General features: G+C 25.2%; 1 protein-coding gene across 1 annotated transcript; it reads left to right on the forward strand.

Annotated features, from left to right (window-relative positions):
* The first annotated feature begins 1,949 nt into the window (after positions 1-1,949).
* On the forward strand, positions 1,950-15,057 carry LOC112597215 (peroxidase-like). Its single transcript, XM_025343168.1, has 13 exons — positions 1,950-1,973; positions 4,224-4,298; positions 5,087-5,288; positions 5,834-6,019; positions 8,233-8,414; positions 10,232-10,430; positions 10,498-10,695; positions 10,885-11,029; positions 11,092-11,248; positions 11,325-11,501; positions 13,215-13,413; positions 13,509-13,605; positions 13,785-15,057. The coding sequence occupies exons 2-13, from the start codon at positions 4,239-4,241 to the stop codon at positions 13,855-13,857; spliced, it is 1,875 nt and encodes a 624-aa protein (XP_025198953.1). The 5' UTR covers positions 1,950-1,973; positions 4,224-4,238; the 3' UTR covers positions 13,858-15,057.
* The last annotated feature ends 289 nt before the right edge of the window (positions 15,058-15,346 follow it).

A 15,346-nucleotide genomic window follows, 5' to 3' on the forward strand; every position in this document is an offset into this window, starting at 1 on the left:
TATAACCGATTTCAATTATTGCATCAAACGATGAGGAACTATATAAGGAAGCAAAAATACTACAAAAAAGTATGACCACGACACTTGTCCAGATTTCGTTCGTCAGATATTATCTTTTAGATCATGTTATAAGGGTATAATATTTATCAAGTCAAAAATAACAATATAAATTGCATAAATGTTATCAATTTAACATTCTACTCTCATAACAACATATCTTGATGTGTGCTTTATTTATATTTAATATTTGATGTTGTCCGTTATAGATGCTGCAGCTCTCTACAATAAAAAAATAATAAAAAATTATTTACAGAGTATGATAGCAGACGAACAACTGAATGATTTGTCAATTATTTTCATTGAAACTAGGCGGGCATGGATGGTAATTAAATTCGGAAGAAGAGATTGACAAGTCTGCTTAAACGAAGGCTCGAAAAGTTAATTTTTAAGTATAATAAATTAAACATCATGTTACAATATTATGTCTATGACATTGTTTTTATGAATGAATAAATTATAAAAAATATACAGTGGAATTTCTATAACTTGAACCTCTACATAAATCGAATTTTCGATAATTTGAAAGAATGCCTTGGTCCTTGCATTTAAATGTATGATGTGTGATTTAATTTCACATTATGCGGTGTTAAATGTGCTGAAAGAAAACTCATAAATAGGTATGTAACGATGTTCCGATTGGTGGTTATATGGTTTTCATTTTTAATGTCTATGTGTTTAAAGAACTTGGTTTATAATCGTTTAAAAGGAGCGAAATTCAAATTAAATCGTTTTTAAAAGCTTACAGAATAAATTGATTTGAATTAACAGTGGGTTCGAGTATAGTCTAAATTTTTTAAACTATAGGCATCTGTTTAAAAAAGCTTTTTTTTTCAATGTCACAAAAATTTATGTTTAATATTTTATATTTATTCAGCTTATTAAACATGATATTATAATTACAAGGTATGTGCTTAAGTATTTTATAATAATTATTAAATTTATCCCGTAAATTAATTTAATGGGTTGATAATTTTATTTAATCCTTGTAATATTTAGGTGTAGGTATAATGCTTAAATATTGTAATTGTTATTTTGTTGTATAATATTATGCATTTAATTAAAAGGTCACTGACCCTGGCACTATAAAGGATAAATTTTAGTGTAAAAATGGTTTCACAATTTAGTAATTAATTCGTAATAATTCGAAACCACAAATTTGGAATTTGTAACTTAAGTATATCCACCCAAAATCAATTTTGATTTGTGCATTCCTACGAATAAAACAATAACTGTTTATTAAATGTGACCATTTAAAGTAAATATTTTCATTAGTAAAATTATTTGTACTATGTATTTATAAATACGTAATATTGTTATGTTAAAATTGATTTCGTGCGGTTATACTTAAGTTACTAATTCCAAATTTGTGGTTACGAATTATTGCGAATTGTTTATTAATTTGTGAAACCATTTTTAAAACAATATTTTATGTTTTTTAGTGGTGCCAGGGGCAGTAACCTTTAATCAAATTTATTTAACTTCATGTTTATGCAAGCAATACAATATGTTTCTATGTAAATAACTATTTAAGCAAATAGTTTTAAGCACAAGTGTTTTTTTTTTTTTGATTTACAATCAAATAATTTAAATTTATTACAGTTAAATAATATTTTATTTATATAGTATTAAATAGTTAGTATTAGATAATGAATGTACTTAAATTTAATAATTAAAAAGTATACTTGGATACTTAATTATTTATTTTGAGCGAGATTTTTTAAATAATTATATAGTGATTTTTGTTCGTAAGTTTTATTTGTTTTTACAACTGCTTGTGTATTAGAGCTAAATAAATACTTATGAAAAGATATACTTTAATTGTAAAAATATAAATGTGTTAAATTTTATTAGGTAAAAATTTATTGTTAATATATTTTATATTGATAAACATTAAATCTATAAATACTTTAATAGTAAGTATCTACGTTGTATGTATATCATTTATTTAGTTAATTATGAAGTTGTTTTATTTGGTATTTTTATCAATTTACTAACTTATCATTGGTCTAGAATTCTATTTGTGGAGCAAAGGGCGTACACGCGTTCCGGACGTACTTCGTGTTGTCTTTTCATTCTACAGTTAATTATTAAAAGTGGTTCTTAAAGTGATATCTTCATAATAAATATAGATCAATTAAAAACATAATATCATGATTTAAATATCATAATTTAATTAAAGATTATGTACATGTTTTAATAATTTAGCCAATAAATATAAATATTTAAGGTTCATTTACATAATACAGGACGCAATTCATGTTTACCGGTATTTGTTTAAGACAATCTATGTTATTAATATTCAAATCAGTGTTATCGCAACTGCATAATAAAGGTCATTACGCTCGTTCCGTGATTAGTTTTTCGTGCAAAATTATATCTGTTGTTAGGCAAGGGTGGATTCAGAGGGAGGTAAAGGGGGCGCCCCGTAAATAAAAGAGGTTATTGGGCCAAGCTTTTTGATTTTTTTAACTGGTGAATTTTTTGCTGTTTATGTCGTCCTCCCATGGAAAATTTATGGATCCACCCGTGATTTAAAAATAAAAATTCAACTTTACGCATAAGAAATCTATTGTCGTCTTCACTATCACTCAACGTAAAGGACAAAAAACAAAAAAAAAATAAAAAAAAATATTCGTTAGTCCAAATCGGTTTTCAGTTTTCGTTATACAAGATGACTTAGATGAAAGCATACTTCCAACCAAGACCTAAACTCATACTTATACAATTTTTTTCAAAACCATGTCTAAGTTAAATCAAAGGCGTGAGTAATTTTTCCAGTTTTACTTCATACTTGATGTCAGTTATTAAGTTATTAACTCTATAGAATTTATTTATAAAACCACACCTTCACACCTGATCAGTTGACAGTTACAGTTTTCATTCTTATCAGCAATATGTTAAACGTTCATTACGAATGGTGATTCGTAGTCTTCACCCTTCTAATTCAAGTATAGATATTATTACCGCTCTTTCGAAGTTATAATATCAGGTAACCCACGTTAATAGTATTAAGCGATTTTACGATAAATCACATTTTCTTCTCTTTTTTTGTTGACCTAAAAAAAGCCATCAACAACTGGGACTTACCCATACAAAATTTAACTTCTTCTACACATTATAATAGTTACCGAAAACATATTTTACTCAAAAGCTCACCTCAATGCCATCGCTACCTGTCAAAACTCAAAGTTACTGCAATAACGATCCATGATGTACCAGATGTGGGTAGAATACAGATCTGACGTATGCAATATTTATCAGACTCTCTTGTCAGATGTACATTATGCTATGGTAGTCACTCAGTCAATTATAAAGGCTATTCAATTTATAAAAAACTTAAATTTTTCAATAGTCAAACTCGACGAGAATGTGTCATTCTTGCTTCCAAAACCAAAGATAACTTTTTTTAATCCACTTTAAATTTCAATCCTGATAAACCATTTTATGTCCAGGCTACTTCCTTTAACCAAAACCATTCCCATTTTTCTTCAAACATCAAACATTTTTTACTTCTTTTATTTTTGAATTATTAACAGCTATTATTAAGCATCTCTACATCTAGCATCTTATAAACTACTTATAATTAAGTAAAGGTTATTTATAGTTATTATATGTACATTTTCTTAATAATATTGTTATTGTTTAATTTTATTATGAAAGCTAATTACATTACATTCATAATCTTATATTTTAATCTTAATTATCTTTAGTTTATATAATAATATTTAACGGTGAGCCATTATAGTTTATATTAGTAACTAATAAATATATATAATATATATATATTTTAATAATAATAATAACAATTATAAAAAAAATTCATATAATTTTAAATTATGTTATGCGAAAATTATTTTTTTATCTTATAAAAAAAAAAATTAAAACTATTTGATAATATTTATGATATATTTATTTACCTATAACAATATTTTAGCAGTTTTCGAATGGTTTGTATTTAAATTTAAGAAAATTACCAATTAAATACATAATTTATTTTAAGTTTTAACTGCTTACCAGTTATATATCATCTGATAGAGTAGAACTTAGAAACATAACTTTAAGTAAATATACACTATTTAGATATAAAATAATAAATAGAAAAATTTTTCAAGTTTGCAAATTGAATACAATAATTTAAAATTTCCTTTTGTTATTTTTCACAGTAAATTTGGAGAAAGATGCTATCTAAAAATAAATCGATTATTTTAGTATTTTTGGTTGTATTATTAAAGATTCAGGTAAGTCATACATTTATTTAATATATTTAAAACCAATTATTATAGCGTTTAGAAAATTAATTTATATACACTATATTATAGTGTTTAAGTGACTATAAAATATAAGAATTAGATTTTGAGTGAAGCAACAAATGCATTGATAATGTGCGAGTTTTTATTTTTATTTTTATGTCAGTCACATTATAATTGTTTAGAATTAAAAAAATTATAAAATTTTCAAATAACCTTTAACTTTTCAAAATAAAATAAATCAAAAAAGTTTTGTAAACGGTCGGTATAAATATAAAATTAATGTTATGTAACTATAATTTTACATGGGTAAATATGATAAATAAGTATTACATTGAATGATCATAATATTTTAAAATTTAAAATACCTCCATCTATTTACGATCCGACAATATATTTTTATGATTTTATAAATAGAAAATATATATATTTTAAATTATACTGTAAATATGTAACTAGATCAAGAAATACTCATTGTATTATGTAATCTAAAAATGTAAAATGCACAGTTACCTATAAATAAAATAAGTATCTATGCAAATTTAAAAACTTGACTTTATGAATTGAATGGATATTTTGGAATAATTTCATTGCACTAAAAAATACACAAAGTATTTGATAGCCGAGTTCTATTGATGAGTAATAAGTATATTTTTATTTAATTGATATATATTAATAAGCTGTCTTCTGTATTTTCATAATTATAATACTAATGATCCAAAAATGTTTTTCAATATAAATTGTTACACTATCCACATAATAAACTTTTTAATTTTTAGACTGAAACTTACTGCGAAGTAAATTTAATTAAAAACATGGTATTATGTGACAAGTTCTATAACACCTGCGCACCTTTGGTGACTTGTGATTGTAATTCTAAATATAGATCCATTGATGGTTCGTGTAATAACTTACAACACCCATTATGGGGTGCAGCTATTACTCCCTATATTAGACTGGGTCCTGCTTATTACGCGGATGGTAAGTGTTTAATATTTTTATCATTTAAAAATTAACATATTAACTTTTTTTTATTTGTGCTTAATTGATAAATAACCTGATGATATCAAAAAAGGTATTAAATACAAGTACATTCAATTTGGTTATGTTGTTGATGAATTCTACAGTTCTTTATGATATGCCATTTGTTAGGTATAATAATTAATAAACAGTGCATAATATCATAGATTAAGTATACTAATATACTTAGTTTATTGATTTGGTTTTATTATTGTTGGGAAGAGTTATTCGAAATTTCAATAAATGTTTAACATATTGTATTATAATTTATTACCGTAGTATTTTATTACTTATATACAGTTATACATATATGCTCGTTAGGTGCTCATTAGTTTTTATTGAGTAAACAATTTAATTATATGCGTGTTATAAACCGACTGTCTCACATTTTTTTTATTGATTAAGTCAGTAAAAGCACCAAGTTATTCTATTGATAAATCAACAATTAATAATATACACTTTTATTTACTGTTGACAACATTAATACATTAAAATTACGTTAACAGGTAACTATTCGATTCGATTACAATTTAGAGATGGTAAGGAACTGCCTGGAGCTCGTCGATTGCAGTTAGCATTGTTCAAGCCAAGAACCCCTGAATTTGATATTCCAGACCATAGAAATTATCATATAAATCAAATCGGCCAGTACGTTACACATGACATTACTTTAATGTCAGCCAATTTTTCGGGTAAAATACTATAAAAATTAAATACTGTTTCAATACGAGGGTTATTCCTATGCCAAAAAAAAAAAAAAAAAAAAATAAAAAATGCGTAAATAATGAAAAACGATTGTTTTGATTTAAAAAAGTATGTAATAAATAATATTCTACATAAACTCATGGGTGAATATAAATAACATTTTAAGGGTGGAAGAAAAATAAAAAAACGATTCTGAACGGAGATGATTTATCAGTCTAGGGTAACAGCGCTAGTAATGCTAAAAGGAAAATATCCCCCCAAACTCCGCCTGTAGTAAAACATTCATAGATATTAGAGAATATCTATGAAAATATTTCGTAACCACAATAATCATCTCGTAAAATACAATATATAGGTATATACATTTTATTATTTTACTGTAGGATTATTATATACATATAAATATATTATAATCTGTGGTACAATCAATGTGAAAATTTAAAATTTTTAAACTTCTGTGGTTTATGTTTTAATCACTTAATACACCAAAATTTAATTCTTTTATAATTATTGTAAGCTAAATTTATAGAAAATCTTGTATTAAATGTTCAACTCTTAGCTACTTATACAAACATTTTTATGAATTATACTTACAAAATAGTTTGCAAATATTCATGGTTTTGACGAATTTTTGTCAATATTTGAACTTCAAATGCTAATAAAAAAAAATTGTGCCTATATATTCTTAAAATTTTTTGATCACTATAAGAATAAATTATGAGAAACTTTGTATTAAATTTTCAAATATTTTTATTGGGACAAAAAAATTTTAACGAAACTTCAAAAAAAAATTTTAAAAAAAATTTGAAAACTTCAGTTGTCTATAAATAACTCAAAAAAAGTCAAAATTTTTTGAAAATTAAACTGTATATAGATGACATTAATATAAATATATTGTGAAAATTTCAAGTATTTACAGTGATTAGTTTTTGAATTACAACCATATAAAAAAATATCGATTTGATTGAAAACTAGTTTTGCGTAAAAATTCCCGTTTTTTCGTCATTTTTTTTTTGTTTTTCTCGATTTTTTTGAAAACTGTTGAAAAATGTTTACTTTTTACCTCTATAATGCACCAAGGATATTCACTTTGCCATCGGAAACCACCTCCGAAGTTTGAAATTGAAGCATTTTTTCAACTACATATGCTGTACACAGACACACACAAAAAAAAAAAAACACATATCATTGTAAAATCAATACATTCATCACTCCGTTCTGAATCTAAAATATTTTCAAATTTAAGCTAAATAAAGGTGCACTGTTATTTCAACATATAAATATTAATATGGTATAATTAATTGGTATATTACAATTAATTCAAATTAATTTGAATAGGTTCAGGGAAAAATAGAAAATAAAATATAATCAAATGTATTATTCGGTATCGGTAAACAAGAACTGCGCACTGCGCATTTCTTTATTTCATTCATTTTATCCTAATGTAAATAAACAATTCATTTTATGATGTTAAGTAATTAGGTAATAATATATCATAGTAATATTTAAAATATAAAAGCTCATACCATTATCTTAAAAAAATATTTATTTCATGATTATGATTATTATTATTACTACTGTTTTTTAAAGAATATTAGATTTATCAGAAATTTTTTTTATATTGAAAAATGCACTCCCACGGCGGTGTTCGTCCGATACACACGCACGTTTCTGCGATCCATGTTTATGATGTTATATCGCAGGGTTTCTCAATCTTTTTACTCTGGCGACCCCCTTTTTGAATTTCAATTTTTTAACGACCCCCTATATATATTATATTTTTTTGCATACTCGCATAGATTATTATTAATTACTATGATAATAGGTAGTGTACACGATAAAGTGTTTTATATTTATTGATTTTATTTTTTCATTAATTTATTTTATTGTTTGAACTTTAAAATGTTTGTATTTAAATTTTAAATCATACGTTAGCGACCCTAAAGTATAAGTATATATAAGTATAAGTATACTTATATATATATATATATAAGTTGGCGACCTCTAAGGGGGTCGCGACCCCCAGGTTGAGAAACACTGATCTAGATTACATTCTTAATATTAATAAAATTATAAGTTACTTAATTGAATAGAACGAGGAGACTTTTTGGTAGGTATTTCGTTCAAGTAAGTTAAGTTTAGATTTTATTTAATTTAAAAATAATATATTTATAAAAATAATAATAATACTTTTTTTTAGCACTCCCTGCGGATTGTTGTACAGTTCAGAATCAGGACAATATTCCGCTTTTTTGCCAAGCGGTGATTCAGATAGACAAACAAGACACGTCGTATTCTAAAATCAACAAGACATGTCTTCCATTTAAGCGAGCGATGACTGCTGCTTTTGATTTTAACTGTCCAATAACTCCTCAAATACCCGTGAGTTCTGATTTATATTATTGTTCATATCGTAAAATATTACTTCTTAAGTTCTAACGAAGCTTACCTTTTATTGTAAACGATAAGAGCCTAGTACTAGTTGCTCTCAAAGTTAGGTTATAGTATGTAAAAATGGGTTCTAAAAGATTAAACATTTTCAAACATTGAAATAGATTGATAATTTCAAAATTTGAATTTATCAAAGACTGATGTTTTTTTTTTTAACACTAGGTTGTATTTATATATTGTAGCCATCTTAAGCATAATATATAGTCAAATTTGGCATTTTACTCAATACTTAGGAAAATAATTAAAAATTTAATTTTTATGTCATTTTACTATCCGTCTAAACATTTAGTTAAATGCCTATTTTAAGTCAGGCTAATAATAAAAATTAAACTATATTTTCTTATTAATTATTTACTGCTATTCTATAAAAACAAAAACAAAAACTATATATTATTTATTAATACGTAAAATACGCAGGGGTAAATTTTTAATTTCATGACCTTCGTACTAAATTGTTTTAAAACTTAAATATTTAAATAAATATATGTAATTACTAATTATATGTGATAGTACGAGTATATTATATACAAATGTATGAGTACTATTTATTGTTATTAAATAAAAATTAAAGTTTCATTTGTTTATACTTAAGAAAATTAACGTATGCAAGTTGTTGGCGAGAACCTTATCTGAATTAAGTATTGCAGGACAAATTATAAACTTATCGAATATAACGACAAAAATATGACGATACGGAAAAAGATGCGATTGAATTCAATGAAAATTAATAAAAATTTGTAATTATAATATAACCTTTTTATTCATTTGTATTCTCATATTATCACATCTAATTAGTAATTACCTTTATATTTCTTTATACATTAAAGTAAAATATAATATAGCAATAAATAATTAATAAGAAAATATAGGTAAATTTTTAAAATCATGAAAAATGTTTCATTTACATAATATTTATTAAAGATTAATAGAAAAAAACTGCCTTTATAATCTGTAAAACTTTATTTTTTTTAGATTCTGTGTTATGCGATCAATGTATTGATTTTACAACTATATGTTTTTTTTAAATCGTTTTTGTGTCTATCATTAATTTTCGAGCTGTAAAAATGTTTTATCTTTAAACTTTAGTATTTGTTTTTGGCAGGACAATAAATCTAATTGGTATTTTAAGTAGTAAAAATTAGATATTCCGAGTAATTTTCCAAGTAATGGGCAAAACAAAACAAAATAAAAAAAAAAAAATTTGAGAAAATAGGAATTTTTACACAAACTTATTTTTTTACAAAATCGACTTTATTTTGTTATAATTTAAAAAATAATTACTGTAGACTCTTGAAATTTAAACCAAATGTTTATAATAACATTTAATAATATTATATATAGGTATGTCATCATTTTCCAGAAATGTTGAAAAATTTTTGAGTTATTTATAGACATTTTAAATTATTCACTCGTGTAAACGTTCACTTATTTTATGGGGAGACTTTTAAACAGATTATTTACATTATTATTTATTTGAAAGTTGAATTTTAATTTTATTAATTTAAATTTCGTTAATTTCTGACTTAACGAATTTATAAAAATATAGAGTTTAGGCTTTTAACTTTACTTAATTACATTTTTCCTATATAAACTTAGTGATTTAAACAGATTTATTAACTTACTCAGACTTGAATATCAGTGTAATACATATTATTATTATTTACTCATTAAATTAAAATCTTCTATATCATGTAAAAATTATAAACGCTAATATTTCTAAAAAGCTATCAAGTCATACAATTTCTCAGGTAAATCAACAAACCGCATTTGTAGACGCATCTCAATTGTATGGACCGACCGCAGCCAAAGCAGCATCTCTTCGATCTAATAAATTTGGAAAATTAAAAACTCAGGAGATTGATGGACAAGAATTTGGCGTTCAAGTAGCAAGAAATGGATCAAAATTTTGTAGTGGTCGAAATAATGTGACTTATTGTTTCGATCGAGGTACTGTACAAATTAAAAATATCACAAAAATAGAAATCATTATGATATTTTAAAATTTTGTTTTTAGGCGATCCTAGAAATAATCAACACTTTGGTCTTATATTATACGAAGAGACGTTTCTTAGGTTTCATAATTTAGTAGCAGATTTGTTACATAAATTAAATCCAGATTGGTCAGATGAAATTTTGTACCAAGAATCTCGAAGGTTCATAATAGCACTTGAAGAGATTATAGTTTATCGTGATTACTTGCCAATCTTACTTGGTAGGTACATAACAGTCACCTATTTTAGATGTAAATTATTTTCTGTAAATATTATTTTGTATACCTATACATTTAAATTAAATTAGTAAAAATTATAAGATGTACATTACTCATAAATTAAAAAATATGAAATGTGTATTAATTAAAATTTAATATGAAAACATTAAATAATATAAGTTATGTTTATAGGTAAAGAGTATTGCGAGAGTGTTGGATTGTCTCTTTCTAAAGATATAAAGACTATGTATGATCCATCAATTATGCCTCAATTGGCTGTTGAATTTTCAGGAGGTTCTTTTCGAGTTACACACAATGTTGTACCTATGATATATTTGTAATTTGTTAATGTATTTATTTAATTGATATCTTTCTATATTAATTATACAACCAATTAAGTTTTTTAGATGATAACAATAATATCGTAGAGCAATTCAAACTTAATGAATACATGGGAATTCCTGATCCATTAGTTGGTAAATCTAAGCTTGAAGAGTTGTTAAGAGGTATGTCACAATTGCCTGGTCGTTGTCCAATAGCATCGTATAACTTATTGGTAATTTCATTTTGTAATAAAATTCTGAAATATTTTTATTTGCATAATTAACATAAATTATTTAATTATATGTCAGATCACAAATCGTATGTTTCATAATTGGATAAATGCTGTTGCTGACCAAGACTTAGGTAGTATAGACATTCAAAGAGGCCGAGATATTGGTTTACCACCATACATCGTAGTCAGAGAAATTTGCGGTTTTCCACATATTTCATCATTTAGTGATTTAGTTGGCGTATTAAATAATACTGTAAGATTTTTTTAAACAATTAAATAATTTTTATTCAAAAAAATAAAAACATAAAGATGTATTTGTTTATTATTATATCTATAATACGTTTATCGTATGCGTATTGTGTACTTGACGTTTTAAAATCTATACCTGGAGCTAGTGGTTCTTAAACTTTTTAAGTACGTGGAATCTTTTTTCAATATTCTTTCGAATAATTTTGTTTTTTATATAGTTTGTTTTACAAGAATAACATGACATTTCTTGTAATTTTTTTTAACTAGCGCCGTTGACCCTCGATGTTGACCACAGCTTAAAAATAATTAGCCTATATTATATACTATTATACTAACGTTTTATTAAAATTTAAAAATTTCATCATTTTTAAATTTTTATCTAAAAAATGAGAAAAAAATTGATTTTGCAACGTATAGTTAATTGTTTTCACATTCGTTAGTATTATTAGAAAACAAAGCTCCCATTTATCAGAAGTGGCATATTTTAACATTATGTACCCTAGAACCACCCCTCTCCATTTGGGCGGTGGTCGTTTGGGCGAAGGTAATAATTTTTACCAAAAAAATAATAGTCCGTTTAGGCGACTATCATTTGTACCATTTGGGCGAGTGAAATTATTTTTACCTGCGTGCAAAGTAAAAACCGGGTGACAGATAGGTACTGATGATATTATTGCAATATTGCTAATCGCTATTAATCACTATTATCGAAAATAAGATTACGATTCAGACACGCTGTCCAAGTTGTACATAATAACACTGTAGTGTGCTATGTGTAGTGTCTTGAATAGTACTTTCATGTACAAATATTTAAAAATTAATTTTAACAATAATAGTCAGTTGTAAGTTTTTTTATTTTTTTACATTTATCTAAAATGGATTTAAAAATCGAACATATTTTAACTACGAAAAGAGGTAAAAGATGTATAGTTATCGAACAGTTCAAGTACACGGAATCAAATATAGCAGTAGACCCCTTATACTTTATATGATTTTTGACTTATTATTATTAATTATTCATATTTTATATAATTTTGTTTAATTAATTATTGAGTGTATATTATAAGCATTTTTATACCGCTCAAACAGTATTTTTAATTGAATAATTCTCGCCCAAACGGTAGTTTTAGTTGACTAAACCCTCGCCCAAACGGTATATAGTTATTCGCCTAAACGGACTATATTTTGGGTCGATTCGCCCAAACGGTCCACGCCCCTCCATTTGTATATTTCATGGTCACTGGATGAAAGTAAAGACTGGATGCCTTTTATTTAATTTTTATGGTAAAATGTTTTTTTATAAATAATTATCATATTTATTGATCGTTAAACCATGAAATTAAATTGTAAATAATTATTCCTGCAGTATTTTGATAGGTATAATATAAATGTATGATACCGTCATAAATACCTGTATTAAATAGTGACATTTAATATAGCATATTATTATCGTAAAATGTTTTCAATTTAAAAAGTTTTGATAATTTATAATGAATACAAAAATATTTTGATTAATAAATTTCAATCACCTTATTAACTTTTTACGCCTAAAAATTTGTCACCCATGGCAGTTCACATTCTGAACCAAATGTATCCCTGATAACCAGCCTTATAAAATACTTTTAATTAAAAATATATTTTCAGTTATTAAAACATGTTGTGTAATAAATTTATTTTAATGCATTTTTTATGTTTACTACTGATTGATCATATTCAGGATATTCAGCTATTGCAAGATTCTTATGAAAGTGTCGAAGATATAGATTTGGTAGTAGGATCTTTGCTTGAACCACTTGTTGATGGTGGAATGGTTGGTGAAACAGCAAGGTGCATAATCGCTGATGGATTTTATCGTACTCGATATGGCGATCGTTACTTTTGCGATGTACAAAATCAACCAGGAAGTTTTTCTCCAGGTATATACTCGTAATGTGAAAATTAGTTATACGAATTTTATACTACTTACGAATCTACCTATAATGATAGTGTTTGTATTTGTTTGTCATATTAGAACAATTTGATGTTTTATGGAGTCTTGATCTTACTAAATTATTGTGTGCAACGACAAAGATTGATAAATTACCATCTAATATTTTCATACCAAAAGGGTATGAAACATTTACCAATTGATTATATTTTTAAAATTTTTTTATGCTATAAATTAATGAAATATATATTAAATTAATTTATAAATGTTGTTACTTACAAATTAATAATATATAAATACAAATGACCAATTTTAAATTATTTAGTACCTTCGGATAATTTTTTATAATTTTATTTTAAGGCTTTCGGGAATGTACAACTGTGAATCATTTAATCTGGACCTCAAAGCATGGAAAGTTAATAAAATATGTTAACTTAATAAACTATAATTATTTAAAAAAAACAGTACTAGTTTATGTCCTACATACTAATTACGAGCCAATTAGGTGATTAATGTCATACACCAATACGGACCCTTACTTCACATTCTGTTGATATCTGGTTTTTAATGTTATTTATTATTTTTACTATTTTTTTCTTTAAGCTGTTGCTGTTATTGTACACTGTTTTTTAAGGAAAAACATTATGTGGTTACTATAAAAACGTAAGAGAGTTATGCACTAAAATAAATATTTTAAGGTGTAATATTTCGTTATTTGATTTTGATTATTTTATATTTACAGAAACCTGGTTGAGTGTAGATATATTAGATGTCGAACTCGACTTTGATTCTTATAATGTATTCGTACTGACTGAAGTGATAAGACAAGCAAATTGTAAGAGAGGTGGTGGAGTAGCTATTTTGGTAGATAAACATTTTGATACAGCCGTTATTAATTTACCAACTGATAATGTAGAACCAATATTCGTACTACTAAAGTGGGGTAATCACTTGCTATATTCCACCTATGAGTCCAGTCAGCTGTTATTCTGCTAATACTGAAACCGTAGAGTGGTTATTAAATAAATTCTCTCTATAAATGAACTTCACAATTATTTATGGTAATTATAATCTACTTCACGTTAGTTTTACGAGAACTATATAGGTTTGGTATGTAATGGCCGTAATTTCATATTTTCACAAATAATTAATGACAGTTTTTCATTTCTAAACTTATATCAATTGAATAATATTTTAAACAACAGTGGGACTCAACTCCACTTAATTTTTTTAAATAATCCACTTATTAATATTCTACCGTTCGGTAATAGTATTGTACCGCTAAATATATATCACCCGGTTCTGACAACAAAGTACACGATACTTGATTGTGTAAATCATACTTGTTCGAACACTTTGTAATTGGACTACAGAAAAGCTTACTATTATGACATGAATATCATTTTTATTAATTACGATTGGTCTAATGTTTATAAAGAAAATAATATAAATATTGCTTTAAATAACTTCTATAAAATAGTACTAGATAAAATTAAAAAACGGTTCTAAAATTTTTTTATGTAATCATAAGTTTCCCAGATGGTTCTCTAAAGAATTATACTCCCTAATAAAAACAAAAAAAAAAAACAAATTCATAAATTATTTAAATCATCTGGTCTCAACATACATTACAATGAATTTTTTTTATCAAGGAAAAAATGTTAATTGTTAACTAAACTTTATTATGAAAAACATTTAGAAAAAATACAATTCTCCTTGTCAATTAATCTAAAACATTTCTGGAAATTTGTTAAAAACAGGCAAAAAACACCATTCTACACAACATTACATACGGTGACTCTAAGGCAGGGGTCGGCAATTAAATTCTATAGCGGTCCAGAAAATTCAAAAAAAAATTTCTAGGTCTAGTAAAAACTCAGATATTAGTTAATAATTGTTGTGTTATCGTAACTATTATTGTA

The sequence above is a fragment of the Melanaphis sacchari genome, unplaced genomic scaffold (assembly GCF_002803265.2).
Source record: "Melanaphis sacchari strain LSU unplaced genomic scaffold, SCAv2.0 Contig395_pilon_pilon, whole genome shotgun sequence".
In the NCBI taxonomy this organism is placed as follows: domain Eukaryota; kingdom Metazoa; phylum Arthropoda; class Insecta; order Hemiptera; family Aphididae; genus Melanaphis; species Melanaphis sacchari.